At 36.8% G+C, this 21,937-nt stretch overlaps 7 protein-coding genes across 12 annotated transcripts; 3 read left to right on the top strand and 4 right to left on the bottom strand.

Moving 5' to 3' along the window:
* Nucleotides 1-42: 42 nt before the first annotated feature.
* LOC128856930 (dnaJ homolog subfamily C member 25 homolog) lies at nt 43-1,820 on the bottom strand. The gene has a single exon (XM_054092380.1). It carries the CDS (start codon nt 1,340-1,342, stop codon nt 335-337), a length of 1,008 nt encoding a protein of 335 aa, XP_053948355.1. The 5' UTR covers nt 1,343-1,820; the 3' UTR covers nt 43-334.
* A 36-nt stretch (nt 1,821-1,856) lies between these two features.
* Nucleotides 1,857-3,750, top strand: LOC128856929 (ribosome biogenesis protein NOP53). The gene is made up of 5 exons (XM_054092379.1): nt 1,857-2,066; nt 2,211-2,384; nt 2,443-2,760; nt 2,816-3,226; nt 3,286-3,750. The coding sequence occupies exons 1-5, from the start codon at nt 1,951-1,953 to the stop codon at nt 3,653-3,655; spliced, it is 1,389 nt and encodes a 462-aa protein (XP_053948354.1). The 5' UTR covers nt 1,857-1,950; the 3' UTR covers nt 3,656-3,750.
* LOC128856931 (transmembrane emp24 domain-containing protein 1) lies at nt 3,707-4,916 on the bottom strand. 2 transcript variants are annotated; one of them, XM_054092382.1, is made up of 2 exons: nt 4,821-4,916; nt 3,707-4,750 (listed from the first exon to the last, which is right to left on the bottom strand). In XM_054092382.1, exons 1-2 carry the CDS (start codon nt 4,821-4,823, stop codon nt 4,055-4,057), a joined length of 699 nt encoding a protein of 232 aa, XP_053948357.1. In that variant the 5' UTR covers nt 4,824-4,916; the 3' UTR covers nt 3,707-4,054. The 2 variants fall into 2 exon arrangements, with proteins under 2 accessions (XP_053948357.1, XP_053948356.1); XM_054092381.1 differs by having other exon boundaries at nt 3,707-4,780; nt 4,821-4,902.
* A 1,719-nt stretch (nt 4,917-6,635) lies between these two features.
* LOC128856925 (uncharacterized) lies at nt 6,636-7,403 on the top strand. Its single transcript, XM_054092372.1, has 2 exons — nt 6,636-7,010; nt 7,098-7,403. Exons 1-2 carry the CDS (start codon nt 6,793-6,795, stop codon nt 7,258-7,260), a joined length of 381 nt encoding a protein of 126 aa, XP_053948347.1. The 5' UTR covers nt 6,636-6,792; the 3' UTR covers nt 7,261-7,403.
* Nucleotides 7,404-8,909: 1,506 nt separating this feature from the next.
* On the bottom strand, nt 8,910-17,105 carry LOC128856921 (tyrosine-protein kinase hopscotch). Its single transcript, XM_054092365.1, has 14 exons — nt 15,745-17,105; nt 13,993-14,153; nt 13,807-13,899; nt 13,606-13,719; nt 13,367-13,533; nt 13,161-13,298; nt 12,980-13,101; nt 11,936-12,148; nt 11,727-11,857; nt 10,919-11,654; nt 10,665-10,829; nt 10,420-10,586; nt 10,197-10,364; nt 8,910-10,063 (listed from the first exon to the last, which is right to left on the bottom strand). The coding sequence occupies exons 1-14, from the start codon at nt 16,786-16,788 to the stop codon at nt 9,922-9,924; spliced, it is 3,561 nt and encodes a 1,186-aa protein (XP_053948340.1). The 5' UTR covers nt 16,789-17,105; the 3' UTR covers nt 8,910-9,921.
* A 90-nt stretch (nt 17,106-17,195) lies between these two features.
* On the top strand, nt 17,196-18,563 carry LOC128856923 (NAD(P)H-hydrate epimerase). 5 transcript variants are annotated; one of them, XM_054092368.1, is made up of 4 exons: nt 17,196-17,346; nt 17,527-17,645; nt 17,700-18,221; nt 18,275-18,563. In XM_054092368.1, the coding sequence occupies exons 2-4, from the start codon at nt 17,554-17,556 to the stop codon at nt 18,492-18,494; spliced, it is 834 nt and encodes a 277-aa protein (XP_053948343.1). In that variant the 5' UTR covers nt 17,196-17,346; nt 17,527-17,553; the 3' UTR covers nt 18,495-18,563. The 5 variants fall into 5 exon arrangements, with proteins under 5 accessions (XP_053948343.1, XP_053948346.1, XP_053948344.1 ...); XM_054092371.1 differs by lacking the exon at nt 17,527-17,645 and having other exon boundaries at nt 17,201-17,346; XM_054092369.1 differs by lacking the exons at nt 17,196-17,346; nt 17,527-17,645 and adding an exon at nt 17,371-17,526.
* LOC128856922 (RNA-binding protein NOB1) lies at nt 18,521-20,207 on the bottom strand. The gene is made up of 3 exons (XM_054092366.1): nt 19,994-20,207; nt 18,942-19,940; nt 18,521-18,875 (listed from the first exon to the last, which is right to left on the bottom strand). The coding sequence occupies exons 1-3, from the start codon at nt 20,066-20,068 to the stop codon at nt 18,555-18,557; spliced, it is 1,395 nt and encodes a 464-aa protein (XP_053948341.1). The 5' UTR covers nt 20,069-20,207; the 3' UTR covers nt 18,521-18,554.
* Between the last annotated feature and the right edge of the window lie 1,730 nt (nt 20,208-21,937).

The following is a 21,937-nucleotide window of genomic DNA, read 5'->3' as shown; positions in this document are numbered from 1 at the left end:
CGAAGAAAAGCTCCATGTGCAAGATATCGAGTCTGCAGAGAATTCTATGGTGTGAATGATGCTACAAGTGGCCACTTACAGCAGCAAGTTTATTTTATTTTACATAAATATACATTATAGCAACAAACTCTGTATTTAAAGATACACTGTGTAAGGTTTATGTAGAAAAGAAATCAATAAAACTTGATCGGCTTAATTCGATGGTATTGTATTGGCGGTTTTTGCATAATTCATAATTCAGCATCACATATGTACGGTCACATGCTTAAACATTATCTGTACCATGTTTGATTGCAACTTTATTTTTATGAACTCAAAATAAATGTCTAGTTTCTTAGTCCTCAAATGTCAACCTCCCAGGTCCGTGATTTTTCATGTATCGACGGTACGACTTATAGCGTGGGTTCGCTGCCAATTTCTTCTTCATTTCCTCCTCCTGTTCCTCTTGCCATATTTCAAATTTATCTTTTTGCCATAACTCCAATCGCAAGTACTCTTCGATCTGATGGTCTTCTAACCCATTGAATTGGTTCTCACCCATTTTCATGTAACGACGTATCAAATAGAGTTTTTCCTCACGTCCGTAGGGGTGTTTATTAACTGTGAAATACCAAAACCACTTCGCATGCCATACTAGAAAACGAAGCAGTGTGTAAGGAAATATCAGCAATTGTACCCACAATACGTCCCATATTGAAGGTTTAGCATAGCCACCTCTAACGTCCATTTTTTCTTCGATGACTTTTCGCACAATTCGTTCGATTTCATCACGTTGTTCCACCTTTGACATACGATTCTTTCCTTTGCGATTACTAATTTTGTCGATGTCTTCTTTGGCAATTTCTAATGCCTGATTGCGATACTTTGGCACAGTAGCCAAATACTTAATTGCGCTATCATAACGCTGCAATCCCGAGTAATATTGAATAATAGAAACAATTGTTAGAGTTACAACTATGACAATGCGTACATCGACTTTAGGTGCAACTCGACGTCGATAGTAGCGATAGTAATGTGAGTAGTATTCCTCTGGATGATCCAACATGTAATCGTAATCCCGACGGGACTCATCATCTCGCAATATTTCATATGCAGTCGCAACCAATTTGAACTTGGTTTCAGCTTCCGCTTTCGCTTCAGCACCGCGATGCATGTCGGGATGGTGTTTCCGTGCTAACAAACGATACGCCTTGCCTATTTCCGATTTTGTAGACTGTCGTGTTACACCCAAAACATCGTAACAATCCTCCCTGCCGCAGTAGATACCATCTAAGAGCCCCAAACACGCCGGTAGCATTGCAACAGCAACTCCGAAAAAGCAAACATATTGTGCGAAATGCATTTTTATCCAGTAACTCCTTTAATATTTTACCAATTGATGATCGTATGTGACCTCAATAAACACCTGTGGCTGCATGTGCTGTGACGCTCTTCTGCCACGTTCAAAGCAATTTTTTCACCTTTAACGAATTTCGTCGCTTTACTTGCGCCCGTATTGATGGAATAACGATGCCGCAGCGAATGTTCCGCTGAGCTTTTTTGACTGCTGTGGACAGATTTAATACTCCGCTATAAGAGCAGCAAATCCGGCTTGAGTACTCAAGAAATCTTCTTAGTTTTAGTTTTTCTTCTACCAGAACCACCACAGGTCTAACCACACAGCTTCAATAATTCAATTTCTAAAATTTTCGTACTCTCTCTTTCAGATCAAATTTGGCAAATACAGCAACAGAGAACATTTTAATTCTCTGGCAACAGACGGCTTTTTTACGTCTTTTAAACAGCTGATTAAACAGCTTTTTGTTCTTTACATATCGTGAAAACAAAAAAAAATATCTGTCACTCGACTATTTTGACATTTCTTCATTTATGTTTTTGACACATTTTTGCCACACGTGTTTATGTGCATTTATCTGAATTTCAACTAAATTGCATTTGCAAACGAAAAATATGTCCGTGGTAAAGAAAAAACGTATTTCGAAAAAGAATAAGTCAGCATGGCGTAAAACAGATATAAAAGATGTAGAAGAATTTTTGGAGGAGCAGCGACAGGAGGAGCGCGTTGGGTAAGAGATAACCACTAGCCATATATGAAGATATATACATATTGTCTGCGGTTGGTAAGATATGGGGACATCCATTTGTTGGCCATCAAATCCAACACCAAACTCCAAGCAAAGGATGTAAAAAGTTTAACGTTTTGTTTGTAGCTCCTTCACAGAAAAAAAAGACGATGAACTGTTTATTGTAGATGCGACACCTCTGAAGCCCAAGCAGACTTTCTTAACAGCGAAGCAAAAACGCAAATTGAACGCTAAAAAACCATTGCGCTCTTTGGAAGCTCTTAACAATACCTCAAAAGTTCAGGATCCAATTGCGAAAAGGTATGTTTTCTACAAAAAAAGAAGAACTAGACTAAAAATATATTTTTTAATTTTGCAGAAATCGTGTTCGACAAAAACGGAATGGTCGTAATATTGAAGAAGAGGTCCGCAATCCTACTAAACCACGACACTTTCAAGCAAATAAAGATAGGGAAGAATACTACAAAGCTCTTGAAAAGAAGTTAAGCAAAGACCGAAAGAGTGATATAGCAGCAAGAGACGTTTGGGCCGAGGAAGATTTCCGTGACAAAATGCCTGGTTTGAAAGATGAAAAAGGGTGGATAAGCAAGGAGTTAGCATTGTATGTGACAATGAATGTGGGCAAGCCAGCAGTAAAAGTACACGACAGCATACGCCACCGCACAACAAAAGCAAAGTGGGTAATAAATTTATGGATCTTCAACATATATGTAAATTAATAATTTTTATAGGAATTTTGAAGCTCCTCATCCGGGTATGAGCTATAACCCATCATTAGAGGATCATCAAGATCTGCTAAAAAAAGTGGTTGATCGCGAAGAAGGAATTATAAAGACGGAAAACCATTTAAAACGCGTTACTACTCAAATGTTTTCGAAAGTTACCCCAGAAGAACGCGATAGACGCCGACTGGAAGAAATGCGTTCTGGATTAGATGAGGAAGCTGATGAGGGCGATAGCGCTGACGATGACGACGAAAAAAACAACAAAGCAGATGGCGAAGCGTATAAAAGCATCAATCCACCGGTTGAGAACAAAAAAAAGAGTAAACAGTCACGCCGCAAAGAATTGCGACAGAAAGAGTTAAAGAAGAAGCATGAGGAAAAGAAAGCTCTTAAAAAGCAAACAGCAGACTTAAACAGGTGCATATTGTACGACTTAGCTGAAAGTAGATATACTTCACATTTATTTCTTCTTTTAGGATAAAGTCAATAAAAGCTGAAGTTGTTGCCGAAGAAGAACAGCTAAATATTTTGAAAAAGCATCGTAAAAAGGTTGCGTTGAAGAAAAAATTCGAACCGAAACGTTTAGGACGCCTTAAATACGTGGACCCAGATATAGATGTCAACATGCCTGATGAAATTCCTGGAAATCTGCGAAATGCCAAACCCGAGTCAAGTTTATTGATTGATCGATTTAAGAATTTCCAGAAACGTAATATATTACCAGTCAGTGTTGCTGCAGGAAAACAAAAATCAAAGAAGATTAAACGCTTCCCACGTAGTTCCCACAAGGATCCTGGTGTGTCATTCCAAATGCTCCGGGAACAGCGGAAAGCAGCACAAGCATAACCGTGGTTGCGATTGCTTCAAGCTATTTTTAAGTTTTTGTGAATTTTTCAATTAAGAGGAAAATAAATTTCGATTTATTTAATTACAAAATCAAATGTGTTTGTGAGGTTTTATACAACAAAAATGCTTAACATGATTCCTTAATTTTAATATGGCAAACTGTTATTCGATTTAGCCAAATGTTACGTTTCCTAGTTGACTGGTTTTTGAGATCTCTTAATTTAAATAGCATTTCCATTGTATGAACCTTTTGAGTATTCTACATTTCATAAGTGGTTTTCTTAAAAATTTATTAAAATGTATCTTTGGTTTTAGATGTTGAGACTTATCTTGGCAGGGAGGTGTGTTTATAGCACAGCAACCTATTCGCCTCTTCAGCTGACTGAGTTTTAATGCGTATCACAATCCCAATTTTTTCCAGAATGTACTCATACGAGTATTTGTATCGAAGATACTTCGCACCATGAATACCTGTATAAGTCCTACCGAAATCATAGCACAAATCTGGAACAGTGACCACATATTTACTTTAGAATAATTTGCCTCTGCCAAGTTGCGATCGCGTGCTTCATTAGATCGCAACATATTTAGTATCTGATGAGCCCTCGCTATGTGCATGTGTACGCGTCCAACATATTCCATAATTTCGTGAACTTGGATGTCATACAGTTCCTCCAATTTCTTGCCAGCAGCGTCCGCATCCCAATTATTATCAAAAGCTGATTGTCCTTCTTGTTCAATGATTAGCTCGAAGAACACAGTTTTGCGATTATACGAACTGAATGTATTATCGAAACAAAAGCGGTAATCACCTGACTTACCCGCTTCGTGGCGATGTATATTCTCGGGTTTTTTATAGTCACTAACTATTACTAATCCAATAGGATCAAGCAATGAGAAGCTTATATCTAAGTCCCCATGTCCACCGTCAATTACTTGATATTCTATATCGATGGTTTCACCATTACGTACTGGATGATAAAAGCACTCATTTTTGCCAGCTTCTATATAGACCGTCATTTCATTTTCGTACCCATACACAATATTAAAAATGGCAACTGTTATCAGCAAGAATCCCAGCTGAATGCGTATCATCTTCACAAAAATGGAGAGACATACATACATCTATTAATATAATAAAAATAACGTTCGAAGAAAAAATTACCATATCAAGTTTAAACAGAGCAAATCAACTATCAATTAGAGTACTCTCTGTTGATAACAGCTGTTCGAAAAAATTCAAAGTTGCAAATAATTCGTAGTATTCTTCTGGTATTCTACCCCATCATTCATAAATTCAAGACAATCGCTTCTATTCATTTCTCTTATCTGGTTGTCAAAGGAGATTATAATGCGTTGAGTCCCTTCAATTTTAATAGAGATCTTCATATCGAGCTCGTGGCTTCTTTACTTGGCAGTTTTACGCATGTTTTGTTTTTGTAAATCCCACGAATGCACCTAAGCACCACGGTGGTAAGCTTGGCAATTTGATCGACAATTGGCAAAATAATAATCAGCTGTTTAACAATTGGCATTTGATGATCAGACGCGATGCTTCTGTTCAAAATATCAAAAATTCAATAAAAAAGTATGTGACTAATTTTTACAATCTTGTTTTCTTCCAGTGGATAAAACAAAGCAAATTTGCATGTGATTCCACTAGTGCGAAAAAACAATACCAAATCAAAAGAACAGGCCACTCACAGCAAAACACATTGCTGAACTGCCAACTGACAAACCATTAAAGTAATGAAATTGATGTGAGTACGCCTAATATTTAATAAATATTTTCGGGCTTAATGCGGAGTACTCGTGATGCATATATACGTTTTATCATTGAGGGTCACAATGATTTAATAACATGGGGTCACAATACCTATATTTTTGGCTCAGTACTTAGGTTATGGTTAAACAAACTACATACATTTTTCAGGTTCAGCGTACTCTAGTCTATTTAGAAGCCTTCTTTTACAACATTTTTTTTTTTTTCTTTATTCAACTTTTCTTTGAACCAATATAATCGTTTTTTTTCTGGAAAAGCCCATGATACGGATACGTTTTCCTCCAAATGAAATGTGCCTCTGTAATTTTTCTAAGTTGAAACACTGGATGGCAAATTAAAGGCAACACAACTTGCTAATATCAATACGTAAACAATTTACTGTACGTTTACATATGCACACGGTTAACTTAAGACTAATACTTTGTGGACATACACCTCTGCTTTTATAGATGTGGCAGCTCGTATTTTCTGGCAACTTCTATCTTGTCATCTGGCATTAATGTTTTTTATTTTGTATCTCATTCGCTTTATATTGTTACCAGTTGTTTCGAATATTCGTGATTTGTTCGATTGCCCTCCACTTAAGTCTATCTCCCCAGGTGAACTACTTTGACATTCTCCTATCTAGTTTTGCATTGCTGTATACAATACAACAAATCGTTTAATCTTTTAATTACCTTGTGTAGGCCCTCCCAGGGTGCTTTTAGTTTTGGAAAAGCTCCTTTCTTTCTTTGCTGGTTAGAAATAAGTACAAAGAAGCTCATTTATCTATAATTAACATTATTAAACATCTGCCATCAGCTGAGATGGTTTCACGGTAAAAATCAAAACTTCTCGCATTACATACGTATTCCTTACGTGTAACCTTCATACGTTTAGGTGGGTGAGCTTTCATTTGCATTGTCCTCTCATTAGTTTGATCGTGTTAGCTGACACTTAATAACGTTTGCCGTACACACTACCCACAGCGCATATCGTCCCGATTCGTAAAAGTAGAAACAAGGCGAATCTATTAAAGTGATGGAAATAATTTATTTTCAGAGTATTGCTGATTGAAAAATGCAAAAAAAATCCTACATAATTTTCAAATTGATATGTAAATAAACATCTCATTTTGGCAATCTGGCAAAGCAATCCCATGGGAAATTCTGCGTTTTCGTCTTAGGCGCATCATTGTTTCTACGTGCGATGCGGCTGCCAAACCAAAAAACCTACGTACGAATTCGCTGTTCGTGACTAATTGCAGCACAAGTTTGTTTACCAATAGTTTGCTTCTGGACTGCAATATCTACATAATCTGTTTATTTATTATAAACATTTTTCCTTCGGTATCCTGTAACAAGACTTTCACCACATGACTGCCGAAGATAATTCCGTAGAGTGTTTTAACTCAAATAACGAAGAGTTTTTTATACCGGGGGCTGAAGAATTGGAAAACCTCTATGTGATGCTAGAGAAGGGTACAATACCGGAGTTGCAGTGGCAATTTCCAGGTCGTCAACAAATATGTACGGAAACGACTGGATCAACCCCTAAAATTGAACCAACAGCAACAGCGAATGCTGAATCAGAGTAAGTTGATATAAAATATCTAAATATATTCAAAATATTCATATACTAGTAGTAGTAGCTACACTGAATTATCTCCTTTACTTTCAGACCGGCAGCTAAAAACGACTTTGACTTTAGTGACGATGTAGCTCAACCTCAAATGCGAGTGAGGAGTCAAAACTCAACACCAAAATCTACGAAAAAGAAAATTGCAAATTTTGCGGGTGTCATGGAAGTACTAAAAAAGAAAAACGCAGAGGGATCTTCATAACAAATAGCCGTGGCCCAGTGTGCCTATAACCAATAAGCAGTTAGTCCGAAGTGTGTGGTTAAAAGTACCGCTTGCCTGTTTTAATAATATTTCTGTAGATTAAAAGTGGAAGCCTTGGTAAAGACGGCTTTCCGGCAATTCAATTATTTGTTTTATTTTTTATTATTATTCAGACAAATTTCACTTAAAATTATTTCTTTAGTGACAAGAACACGCATGTAGAGTGTTACCCCTATGTGCTTGTGGTTCGATTGCCAGGCTGCTGGTGCAATGTTAGAACGAGTTTGATATTTTTTGCGATTGTACCAGTATGACTGGTATCACAAATTGTGAATTTCCCATTGGAGAGGAAGTGTTCAAGCTGTTTTTGTTATAGCAGCATAAATATTCCCCATTATGTATTGGAATACTTGTGGAGTGACAGGCGCTGGTTGGATATAAATCCGGGTCGTTCAGGTGACTTGGAACCGATAGTGTAAAGACGTAAACTTCGTTCTACAAAGCAAACCCGTTTTTTTCTGTCTATCTTTTTGCTTTCTATTCAAAACAATAGCAATAAGAATTGCAGCGCCAATTTTGGCTTTATTTACAACGATCTTGTCTGCGCCTTTTTTAATAAATTTAATGTTGACCGGTCTCCGTAGCCGAATGGGTCGGTGCGTGACTACCATCCGGGGTACGTATGTTCGAACTTCCGTGAAACACCAAAATGAAGAAAGTTTTTTCCAATAGCGGTCGCCCCTCGGCAGGCAATGGCAAACCTCCGAGTACATTTCTGCCATGAAATGCTCCACATAAAAACGGCAGATATGTTCGGAGTCGGCTTAAAGCTGTCGGCCCTGCCATTTGAAGAACAAAATCAAGACGCACGCCACAAATAGGAGGAGCGGTTTTAAAAAAGAGCACCAGCCGTTTCTTTCTTGTGCTAACCGGCGCCAGTTAAACACACCAAGTAAAGCCAAGTCCTTCTCCACCTGATCTTTCCAACGCAGATGATACTTTCACCTTCCTCTGCTACCACCAGCTGGTACCGCATGGAATACTTTCAGAGAAGAAACGTTTGTATCCATTCGGATACAGCCGCTGGATCTTTACTCGCTGCGCTATGTCTAAATATTCGTAAACTTCATTCAGCTCAACTTCCGCAGTATCTTTATCTGAAACACTACGAGGGATGCGTCATCGGATATTGTCATCGTCCAAGCTCCTTCGCCATACGTTAGGACGGGCATGATGAGATCCCTATAAAGTGTTTGTTTTGTTCGTTGAGAGAGGTAAGTAGATCCTCCAAAGTAGCACTTGTTGGCAAGAGAGGTTCTACGTTGGATTTCACGGATATAAAAATAATAAACACTTCCGTTACACTACAGTTTTAAGCCGACTCCGAACGGCAAATGTTTTTTTACAAGGATCTTTTTCATGGCAGAAATACACTCGTGGGTTCACCATTGCCTGCTGAACGACGACCGCTATTAGAAACAATTTTTTCTATTATATTGGTGTTTCATGCACTGACTGAGATTCGACTTACGCACTCCCAAATGGTAGTCACTCACCAACTCATTCGGCTACGGCTGCCGCCTGATATACTACTTGTATTATTTCATAAATCCAATGATATCACAGAGTTTTTGATTTATGTGACAATTTTATTCCAAACATTTTTAAATTTATTCGAAGAAAAATTTCACAAAAGCTTAGATATGGCGTCCTTATAATGTATTTATGTATGTATGTATATCATACGAGTGTTATACTAAAACAATTTTCTGGTAAAATTGAACGTAAATAAACCAAACTAATTCTAAGGAAACTAAGACACAACATTGCAAATATATTCTTACACTTCAATAAAAATGCAAATCTTAACTACATATACATACATATATAAGCTATAGGCCTAGACTTAGTTGGACTTAAAAACTTACAAATGAAAATATACGAATATGTGTATATATGTACATACATTTGTGTATATAAATTGGCTAAGCGGAAGTGAATAGTAATAGCAACTTTACTACCTGAAAAGCTAATACACATTTCGATTTTCAGTTCAAATTATGAAAAAGGACTCGAACATATAATATGTTCATAGTAACTTTTATAGCAAAGCAATTAACGAATTTATTTTTCAAAGTTGGAAGAAATTATGGCAGCTCTTCATAGGTCATATCGTGTTATCTGGTCAAATCAGCGTATGGCTAAAACAAAAAAAAATAATAAAATAAGTAAAGGGGACGTATTACTAACGTAGGAGGAGAGCTGGCAGTTATATGTGATGAAAAATATTTGAACTGTCCACCGTGGAGTAGGAGCCACATACTTAGTAGATATGTAAGCTCGAATTTTTTATCAAATGATCTAAATACACACATGCAGTTGTTGGCAGCTGAGCTAAATACTCGCTTTTTTATGGGATCACTTCCATTAATATATACTGTTCAAATTTTCGATGGAGCGAATAGAAGGGACGTGTTTAAATGTTTACTTTTAACGTAAAGCTTTTACATGCAGTAAAACTCGCCGCGGCGTACCATTGCAAGTAAACCTTGATACTAATCACAAGTAGAATGCATAAATTAAACTATCTGTCGCCGAAACGTGAATAGAAGATGCTCGAAAAGGTGTTGACATAGATAAATAGCTCAGAGGTTATTCATTTTAAACGACTTCTCTTTCTTCGATTGTCTGTATAGCGTTGAGCAGCATGGCGAAGGTTGGTCGCGCTTTCGGATCAGCTTGCCAGCAAGGTAGCATTAGTTTGTTGTACACAATTTGTGGGCATAAATCTGGTTTTTGAAGCCTATAAAGTAAAAATATATTACATTAACATAGTAGGTATTTATAACGGTGTTTTCTGTGTTCCTTCACTGTTGCAAGGCAAATCAAATTAGAGTTTGGTTTTGATTATCCCCTAAATATAAGAGTGTACTTACCTTTCACCCTGCTGCAGTCGCTGCAAAAACTCCTCTTGAGCTATTTCCCGCTTAGGATCAAGATTCGGCATTTCCCCACGTGAAAACATTTCAAACAACGTCACGCCATAGGACCAAACATCTGACTTCAGTGAGAATTTATTGTATGCTATAGACTCCGGCGAATACCTGCAAATCATGTCGTTCGTAAAAGTTACTTCTATTTTTTTTTCATCTAAAATACCATTTTATGGGTATATCCCGCTGGCTCGCTACGAGATAGTAACCATCTGCATTCGCGAATTGTGCCAATCCAAAATCTGATATTTTGACACGATCCTTATCCACTAAAATGTTTCGCGTTGCCAAGTCTCTATGTATAATCTTTTTACTCGCTAAATAGTCCATACCCTTCATGTTCGAGCAATTGAAAAGCGGAGAAAAGAATATTGAAATAAAGGACTAATAAAAAATACTAAATTAACAAACCTTAGCAATATCACTGGCAAAACGCAACAGCCTTTCATTGGTCAAATTAGGCCTCTGAGATCTTAGATACACATGGAAAGAACCTCCAGATACGTATTCCATTATAATAGAAATAGGCTCGTTGACCGAATATTTAATTTTAACAACATTCGGATGATTCAGGGACTGCAAAAATTCAAAATTATTCAAATAGTTTGGTTAAGCTATGCTTGATGGACTAGCAGACAAATATAAATGCATCAACATTAAAGTACCTGCATTATCTTTATTTCCCGTAAGAAATCTTTTGGGTTCGCCGTAGGTCCGGTCTTTAATGATTTAACTGCCACTTCCTCTGGCGCTGTATTTGGTTCGTTGTAACGTAATTCGCCCAAATGCACAGTACCGTAATGTCCCTCGCCAATTTGTTCATGAATGATCACTTTTCCCACTGGCAAGGTTATAACCCATTGTGTGTCATCATAGGGTCGATTATGGCGCATACCAAAAGGTTGAAATCGTTGACTGACGGGAATAAATGGTGTGGTTGAGTGATCTGACAAAGTGTCACCGCCCCCACTATTTCCATTATCTAAAGCATTTGATGAGCACATATCGCTATCATACAGAAAACAATCATCAGATACTTCGGTGACAACTGTTTCATAGTTAGACGTGCCCTTCTCTTTGATGGCGCATATTCTCGCAAAGATTTCTTGATAATGAAAACGACTGTGAGCGTCTAAGCTCCAACCATCCAACATGGTGAAATAAATAACGTCTGGGCAACTTTCACTTGGTTTGTCTAGTATGCCACCAGTTTGGGAACGATTAATTAATAGCTTTTCGGCAACCATGTTTGATTTTCCAACACATTCGAGTTCTTCCAATGGGGGCTTACCATATGCAAATATTTCCCAAATAGTCGTTGCGAAAGCCCACTCATCTGCGCACATATCACCATGCACGCCATTGAGATTATTATAATACTCCTGGGGTATCCACGGCAAACTAAATCAAAAACACAGCAAATTTGAAGCAAATATACACATGCACATAGGTATAATGCCGGATTCTACATACTCTTCGTAAGAATAGGAACGATGAATTCCAGGATCGCCAATTTTCGCCTCAATCAAGTTCGACTTTGGATCGAATTTCGTCACGAACATATTAGAGCATCTAATAAATCCATGATAGAATCCTTTCTCTTTCTATAATGTGAAATTTGATATAATATATTTACAGTCACTGATGACGTATATTCTATTTTAAATGCAAATATTTCATACCAAGTATACGATTCCTCTAACCAAATCATACACTATAGATATTAGCATCTTTAGAGAAATTTTGTCTTTATGATTTCGCAGGAACTCATCAAGCGGCCCGTAAGGTGTGTACTCCATTACCATGGTGTACGGAGTAGTTAATGTCAAACCGTGCAGCTTAAGAAATTGTGCAGAAAAAATTTGACTGCAAACGCTCGCTAAATCTGTGAATTCCTATAACGAGAAAAATGTTGCTGAATGAAATAGCGAATCAATACGTTAGTAAAAAACAAAAACGTAAGAACATTGGCTTGTTCGAGGCGCGCAATAAAAGCGGCAGTATTACAGCTTTAGACAGGATCGATTACTTCGAGGTTGGCACTTCGACCTCATGGGTTTTTGCGCTCTCTGCACATCACAGTTCCTCATCCAAACCCAGTTCCCTTATTAAAGTCAGGATGGAGCTGGGCTGGATTGAGCGTATGTGCCTTTATTCTGGCTGCAGTTGGCCGAGATGTCTCAACCTTCTACGCGCTATAGCGCTACATTCCAGAAGAAGATGCATTGGAGTTTCCTGGGATTGGTCGCAGAAACGACAAAAATCAGTGGAAATGACTACGCAGCAATCTGCAGAGTCCTGGGGGAATGCCCGTAAGCATTCCCAGTTTATCCTTGGGGTTTTAAACCTCTTTTGGCTGTACAGCATTTATGAACGTTTCTAATACCATTGCAGATGCTAAGCTGATTATTTTCTCGCGTTCGGCGCTTATTCTACAGAAATAGGTAAAGGTGAATACGTAAATAGAAATAATGGAGTTTAGTATAAATATTTTCCTTAATAATTGCGATATTGACTGTAGTTTACTATTGGAAATTACAGAGAAAAGAATGAAGCAATCATGCAAACAAAATTTGTATGACTTCGTTTTAAAACACATTGCGCGCGATACTTGAATGAATCGTACAACAAAGCGGATGTGATTGCAGCTCGAACAAGCCCGGTGAATATAAAATTGTTGAAACCCTTAGTGTAAAATACATTTGAGTGGCTAGAAGATCAGTTACCTTAGGGTCACTTTCCGACAAAAAGATTTTTAGCATGACACTAACGTCTTTACAACCACCGTCTTGGACCCAGTCTCCGCGAACTGTCATAATCTTTCCATTGTCACAAATACGTTGTGTATCTAAGTTAAAAATAAAAGTCATTTGACGTTTGAAAACATAAACGCTTTGCCTCACTTACTTTTATACCATCGTAAATCATGTTTCCGATCAAATATTTGAACTTTTCTTTTGCGGAGCTCAGCTTCACTTAGCTCCGTATCAGTCTTCTTTGGTTGTAAATTTTTTGGCAAACAAATGAGCAGAAGTGGTGCCTTATCTGAATAAACATGAGAAAATCATAACTGTATGAATTATATCTATGAGCGCAAAGGTGTTGTTAAATACCATATTCCGATGGTGGAAGCCACAGCATTTGTGGCGAAATAGAATTCTTCAAATCCTTCAAAGTTTCAAATGCTTTTAAGCCTTCGTTTGAATGTAGTAGCCATTTGTTGTTTTCTCTGGTTATTTTAGTGGTGATTATGTTCTCCCCTAACCTGCCTTTTAGTGATCTGTGCATATGGAAATAGAATAAAAAATGTCAAGTAGAAATTCAGTATAAATTCCAAAAGCAATTTACTCACGTCTGTGTATTCTTGTCGATATAATATACATCATATTCTTTTTCGCATTGTCGGATTATGCAGCTGACACCTTTTTTCGATTTTTCCCGCAATTTGGCAAAAGAAAAAGCACCACTGTAATAAAATGTAAACCATTCAGTGCAAACGATTTTCAGTTATCAAATTAATAAAGATTTGCTTGTAAGAGTGCGAATGGCATACCCGATTGGCCCATGGCATTTGAGATCCTTTAGTTTTTGCAAAGATGGAGTTGGATAGTTGGCACACAAATCAGTCATCCACTTCGCAGTTACTCTTTAAATATTGGTGAATAAAAGCATGTCCATTAAGTATGCATAATACATACATATTGAGGCTGAGAAAGGTTCTTTATGGTTGTTGACTTACCTTAAATAACCTCCTATATATGTAATAAAAGATTCTAGTTCAACTTGCGACTCGAATCGCATGCGATAGCCCTGGGGTAATCCGGTTATTTCCAAATAAGCGCACACACTACCCTCAATGCAAATTGCAAAAATATCCTCGACCTTTGCCAAAAGCGTCCACTACAACAACACATAAAAATAAATATATATCTTCATATTAGTCTATGTTTATATTAAGGAGGAACACCACAGTGATTTAAAAAAAAAGACGATTTTTTTTTGCATTTTCTTAAAGTAGATATGTTCAAAAATATGCAAAAAGAATTTTAACATAAAATCTTGAAAATTTACCAAGTTATAACCAATACAATAAGTGCAGATAGTGAGTTACAACGGCCAATGAAAACTTTAAACACGTTTTTCTCAAAACGACTTTTCTGAACACGGTGACCTTGATTTCTCGAAGACTTATGAACCGATTTTATTTTAATTTTTTTAATTTTTGTTCACGTATCGGCTATTGTCGTACATAGCCGTTTTTTTTTAAATTACAAAAATTAATATTTTTCAAGCCTTTCGAAAACAAAAAAAGGGTAAAACCCCAAACTCATTTTTCAAACCTGGACCATTTTCTCAAAACATAAAAAAAAAATTGATGTATAGATTAAGAATTTTTTTTGATTTTTTGCTCTCAGGTGATTTTTTACTGTTGAACACATGTTAAATAAGTTATAATTCGTCCGATCCTCAAATAATCATCCCTACTTATAAAAGAAAATCATGAAAATTACTTAATTTTCTCGCATTCTCAGTGGTGTTCCCCCTTAAAGTACAAGCGGAATAGATTTTATTTAATATAGATTATATTTTTCGTTAATTTCACAATATTAGCTATGTCAGATTTTTTTTTCCAAGGCCTTTACTAAGATCGTCGATTAAATATTTTTACTCTCAGCTTTGATTATTGTATGATATTTGAACTAAGATTTGTTGTATGTAATGAAAAGACTTAAAAATAAAAATATCTTCTTTTTATAATTTGACTAACGTTTTTTCATCGCTTATCGTTGGTTAAAGCAGAAGCAATTTTATGGAAAATGGGTGTTAATGTATCCAATGACACGGTTCGAGCTCGTTTACGTGCAGAAGATCTAAAATTCTGGAGCTATATTAATTAAAAAAAAATTGCGTCGACTGAAGCAAATTTTCAGTTTTTATTTTCTGGTTCGTTCGTACAAAATAACATAACAAATTATTTTCTCTTATTATTTAATGCAAATTCTACAATAAATATCATCCTAGCAGGGAGAGTCACCAACGCCTCTACTTGTCTATAACCACTTTGAGAAGTGGAAAGCAAGATTTGTGAGCTAAAACCTTAGTTATCCAATAACCAGGGTAAGTAATATCGCCTAATATATCTTACTTCACCACAGTAGTGAAGAAGCGTGGAGCCCTGCTAATGCTGCACAATAGCAAAATTTCTTTTAAGTGCACAGCATCATCACAGCAACTGGCCTCATAAACAAATTGATAAGATAACAGGGTTGGTGTTTGTTTTGAAAAAAAAACAGCACCTTAAGCGAGGTGACAGACAGGCTCTATGCCGAAGTAAAGTTGTTTAACAATTTTTCTTTTTTGGTTATAATCTAGAAAAAAAAGCTGAGCTGCAACAAGACAGCGGGCTTGGAAACTTATGTACACTCGAACATATTAGAAATGTATGTAATGCGTACTCTATATAGATTAGCTTGCATGCATGTTTTCTTACCTTTACTTTCTCCCGTGAAATTTTCAAGCCAGGCTCTGGGTGGTCATGAGTGTCTAATTTTACAAAAACTCTCGTGCCACCATTTTCGCTGTAATCGTTCCCAACCGCCAGTGAGCGGTCCGATAACAGATCATCATTTGGGATATAATTTACAGTAGCAACATACATTTCCATTAAATAATTGGAAGCCAACTTACACACTTCAGAGATATAATAAAATTTGAATTCTGTAAAACCAATCTTCTTTTCCCGTACATTTCTGAAAAATCCACATATTTTAGATTTCACAAAATATTTGTGCTGTTTTAAGAGTGTGTGAGGCAGATAACGTTTATAATTGTTTTCTATTTGTTCAATTATTTCACGCTTATAATTTTTCTCCAATCTTTCGGCTGCTGTACTGTTTGCTTCCAAATCGATGGACATATCCATAACGGCAAAACCCATCACACTATCTTTTTTCTCTGGATGCCGTATTTCGGGAATTTTCTCGTTTACTATATCGTAACGAATTTGCCAATATAGATACTCATAGGCCTCTTTATCCAAGTTTTTTAGTTGGGTATCAATATTCGGAACTTTAATCCGCATACGGAAACAGTAGCGAACACCACGCTTCAAACTATTGCCGGGAATTGCCCATTCATTTTCTGAGTCCAAGACTCGTAATCCAAACAATAACCGAGTCGTAGGTAATATTTTAAGCTGGCGACACAATGATAAGCAGATGTCCTCACAAGTGAGAGAATTGGCGAATTCATAATCCTTTAGGTCTTCGTAGTTGAAGATCTTGTTTGTAGTTTGTGGCGACATCCTCGTGGAAGAAGCTGGCGACTGAGATGGCGTTGTAGAGCTGGACACATCGCCATGGTCGCCATTACTAATGTTCCCATTACTACGTAGCGAATTGACGCATCCCATGGAAAATGAGGCACTACTGGTGTCCAACAAAGTAATAGTAGTATGTGTTGTACCAGATGCGTTGGAAGCTTGGTTCATAATCCACTGATATATTTCAAACTTTTCACCCAATGAGCGTATCATTAAAAAGTGGAGAAACACTAAAAACAGATGCCTTCAGATTGTAGTACTCGCTTCAAATTCCTTTCCTTTTTCGCATTGTACGATGTATTTTTCACCTATTTTCGTGTTTTTCCTGCTTCATCTTTATGACGTATTTAATAAACAGAACATACAGTCGGCGTAATTTAATGATTTTTTTTTTAATTATTGAAACGTTTAATACCGATAGCAATTGCCGTACAAAATATATATTTTGCTTGTAAATCGTAGCAACTTTTATATCATTTCTGAATTCTTCTCTTTTTTATCAGATGTACGCCATTTTGAAACAACAACTTTCATACATTCAGGGTTGCATTTAAAGTTAATGGAAAGTGTACATATTCGTGTAAGTTAATTAAATTCAACAAACGTCAATACGTACTTAAATGAAAGATACACGTACTTAGTTTGTTGCCTAAAATATAAAATATAGCATAAATCACACCAGTGATTATTCCAAGATGTGTAGTAATTTTACAGTAACTGTTATAAAATGTTCAAAGGAGCATAACAATTGGTCTCAAGAGTCGTACATATGTAAGTCCATTGATGCATCCCTGCATTACCTGCTGTTTCTACCACAAACAAAAACAGAAATCGGAAATCATAAATCAACTTTAAAGAACAAAATAGGAGAATTAATCCGCAATATATTTAAGAATATTAAGAAGGCTTATGTATGTAGTTTGTACTCATGATTTTATATTGTATTCACAGGTTAATTTAGTTCTGCTGTGCATAATCATGCGAATTCTCATCTCGAATGCTTCTAAATGCTATTACACTAGTAAAGCATTAATATTTACAGCCGGGGTTGGCTTCCACCATTCGACCCGGTAAATGTATACTTAAAAAAATCATCTATTTAATGTGTATTTTTACTTTTCCAGGCCAAATCATTTATTAATACAAAACCAAAAGATGTCTCATTGTAAAAACTCACAAAAAATGAAATTTTTGACACAAGACGAAGCAATTAATATTGATGTAGAGTTATTTAACGAATATAAGTTTAGTGTCGATCAACTTATGGAACTGGCTGGTTTGAGCTGCGCCCAAGCCATAGCAAAATGTTACCCAGCCGAACGATATAAGCGGGTTCTTATATGCTGTGGGCCTGGTAACAACGGCGGTGATGGATTAGTGTGCGCTCGACATTTATCCCTGATGCGTTATCAACCAACCATTTACTACCCAAAACCAACACCAAAAGAACTATATGAAAATCTAACCCATCAGTGCATGCGTCAATCTATACCATTTCTTAATACAAGCCCAACTCTTGAAACAACAAATGAATGCTTCGAATTAATTGTTGATGCACTTTTCGGATTCAGCTTTAAACCACCAGTTCGAGAGGCATTTATACCTATAATGGAAATACTTCAAAAGACGAACATACCGATCGCAAGGTGAGTTGCACAAACTTAAAAACTCAAGTTTAAAAAAACAAAAATTCGAATAGCATTGATATACCAAGCGGCTGGGATGTCGAAAAAGGAAAATTAAATGAAGATTTCGAACCGGAACTGTTAATATCGCTAACAGCTCCAAAACTGTGCGCCAGTTCATTTAAAGGAAAATACCATTATTTGGGAGGACGTTTCGTCCCACCAGCCCTCCAAGAAAAGTACCAGCTACATTTGCCCGAGTATCCAAACTGTGACCTGTGTGTGAAATTGTAAATTTGTAAATGATTTACCTATGTACATATGTTAGTAAATACATATTTATTAAAGCAACACTTATTTGTACACTCTATTGTAATGTTTTTTACGGCGATCCTCTTCGAAAGTATTATTTCGTGCCCATTCCTTGAGATTGCCTTTTGAACGCAGTATTGCAGACTTCGAATCGACGTCGCGCATAACGAATGGTGAAAATCCAGCTATGTAATCATCATCTAGAGCATTTGTTTTAGTTTTTGCCACACGTGAAGGCATTTGCCTTGGTATCGGTTGATCTTCAAAAAGTATTGGATTGCGCGAATGTTTTCCTCCCTGGAATCTTGGTAAGCTCTGATTCTTATATTTGGCCGTCAGGGGCCGACGTGTATTTATGTGAATCTAAAGCAGAACGAACTTATATTTAACACATATCTGTTATACTGCAATGAAAACATGCATACTTACAACTTGCTTCCCATTTTCATCTAAACTAACAGCCACGCGTTTAAGACTTTTGTTGCCGCAATTTGGACAAAAAACTTTTGTCATTATACTTGTTGTTTTAAAACATGCATAGCAGCGCAAAATATATGTACGCAGGTTTTTAATAACGCGCCCATCTAGCGCACATATTTGCAAATTCATTTGTTTTAATACATTTTGAAGAGCATAATCTGTCGACATGCACGCAACATGGGGAACAACCATTGATTCCACTTTACCTTCTAGTGATTTTTTCACCTTTTTAATGTTAGCTGGAGTAATCCAACCACCATCAATGTTGTCTTCATTATCTATGGTAGATTCAGATTGAGTTATTGTTGTTTCCTGATTACCATCGACATCTAATTCATCAGAATCTTGATCTTGTTCGTTATCTTCAGTCCTTTGAGGAACAAGTATATCGCAAGCGTCATCATTCTCATCGCATCTCAATTTTTCAAAGAATTTATCAAGCTCTTCTTGTGTTATCTCATTGTCATTATTATGACTTTCGGTTGGGTTATTTGTTTGCAAATCAATTGCATTCTTCACAACATCAAGTTCCTTGTTATCCCCAGCGTCTTCTACGTAGCCGTTAGGTTCAGAGTCGTCTTCACTATCGTCACTACTTGATCCACCACTTGGATTATACCATCCTGCTAACTTCGTGTTTTCTTGTAATTCCTCAGGCTTCTCTTTAGATGCCACCACTTTCGAGAGAACAGGTTCACTTCGTAAATGTTCAGAGCCTAAATTGTCCACCTCAAGTTCGTATGTTAAAGAAATCACTTTAATGTCGATGCCCGAGAGACTAGCATAGTCACCGGTCTTTTTGGCAAATTCCACACAGTGCTTCACACTCTCCGTTCGGGGCTCACGCACTTGCAAGTCAAAAGGCAGTACACATAGCCGACGAATCTGTCTCTTGTTGCGCACCTCTTTAATAACATCTGGTACTGTTAATACATTTTTCGCGTAATCCTTTAATGAACATCATATTAAGTTGAGGCAAAATATAATAAATACACACTTACATTTAGCTGAACTGCATTGATAAAGGCTGTGGTATCAGCCACCAAGAATTCAATTTTTCTTTCCACTTCAGTCATAGTAAATATTTAGTTTCATATATTATATTTTCGCTTTCTTACACACGTGGAAGAACAAGGGCTGCTGTAAGTAGTACTGACAAATATACCGCGTTCACACAAGCCAAATTTCGTAGTCGTGGGTATTTAAATTTTAATGTTTCCCAATAACCATTAGCAGCTTTGAAATATTTGGGGTGTTCACAGTTCGTTCCAAATTGTGTCGGGAAAATATAGAGGTCTACATATTGAGACATTTTAGCATCAATATATTGGTGACGTTTCTTCTTTGCGTCAATTCGGCAGTTTAGTTTATAATTCACATTAGACTTTGAATGCTCTTTGAAAATTGTCATCCGGTGATAACATGCTGATTATGGATTTGCACTAGATTTGTTAATGAATTATTCAAGTAAGCATTGCTTTCATACTAAACATAATTTCTAAGGGTGCTCATTGAAAGGTGACGATAAAGAAAATTATGTATTCTAAATTCTTCTACTAAACGTAAATATTTAGTTTTTGAAATTATAAAACATTGAAATTTTGTTGATTAAAATTTTTTGTAATTAAAATTTGTTACCTCCATTTCTTTTTTAATTTCTAATTCTTTCATTGCGATTCTTTCTCGCATTGCCAGTTGGTTATCGGTTTGAGTCGGTCGTTACTTTTAAATTCTTGTTTTTAAGTTTCTGTTTTCAGTTCAACTTCTTTAGCTTTTAAAGCCTACTCATTTTTTAGCCATAACTCCATTTCATTGTGAATTGAGCCCAAGTATTTGACATAGTGTAGTTCTGGAATATATGGTTTTCCAACCACTTGTTACAGGAATGGACAGTGACGGTACTTAATTTTCTACTTCGTGATTACCAACGTGGGGCGATTCTTCCGAGACACTTTCAATACGCTCCTTATCACCAATTATATAAAACGTTCGTGACTACCTGTCCAGTGGAGTTTTCTGTTCCCTTTTCTTGTAAGCAGGTTCTACATGTTCCATTGTAGAAGTTCACACAAGTGGGACTGATCAACATTCACTTGGGAGTGCCCACGACGATTCTTCTGCGTATGGTCCAAGCAGCTCACAACATCCAGGCTTCACCTAAGTATCCTCTGGGTAGCTTCCAACCATCCATTCGAGAGCGAGCTAATGTAAGAAGGCGAAGCAACCCTGGAGAGCTGGTTGCACGCTGATTTTGGGATTCATGATCCGTTACCCTACCCTCCGCTTAAGTCTGATCGCTTCAATTACCTTGGGTCAGACATAATATCGGCTGAAACTTGCGTCATTTTTATTGCTTTCCTGTTCGTTTACAAGTTTTATTATATGTATTCCTCTTTCAGAGAGATAGATGGCAGTTCCGCAGAATAATATCTCACCTCATAGAAGGTTCAGCAGCAGAATGTGCCAACTCTTTTCACACGTATTCTTACGCCTTAACCAGATCATAGATAACGATCAGACGGCAACTTTTTTATATCATCAACACAGTCTCGGTTTTGTCGTAAACCGACCTGATGCTGGGTACATGTTCTGTAATCTCTCCACCATGGATATATGCTGCATTTTGCTTACTTCGCGGTAGCTTGCTTTGAACAGTTGTTTTTGTAGTTTGAAAATTATTTTTTTCATTTCGCAACATCTGTATTTGTGGTTACATCGTGTATTTTTGCATCACCACATACCGTAATAGCGTCTGGTTAGACGATATAGAACAAATGAAAAAGTATGCTTTCAAATGTCTGCAAACAAAGTTCCATATCGCTTTAGAGAAATATTGTACAGCGCCAACGATATTTTATAGTACGTGAAGACGGCTAGTTACTTAAAGCCATATTGTACAAAGTCGATTGCATAGTCGAGTTTAAATATCTATATCAAGATAATAT

This window comes from Anastrepha ludens, chromosome 3, assembly GCF_028408465.1.
Source record: "Anastrepha ludens isolate Willacy chromosome 3, idAnaLude1.1, whole genome shotgun sequence".
NCBI classification, from domain to species: domain Eukaryota; kingdom Metazoa; phylum Arthropoda; class Insecta; order Diptera; family Tephritidae; genus Anastrepha; species Anastrepha ludens.
This window is presented reverse-complemented; position numbering and strand designations above follow the sequence as displayed.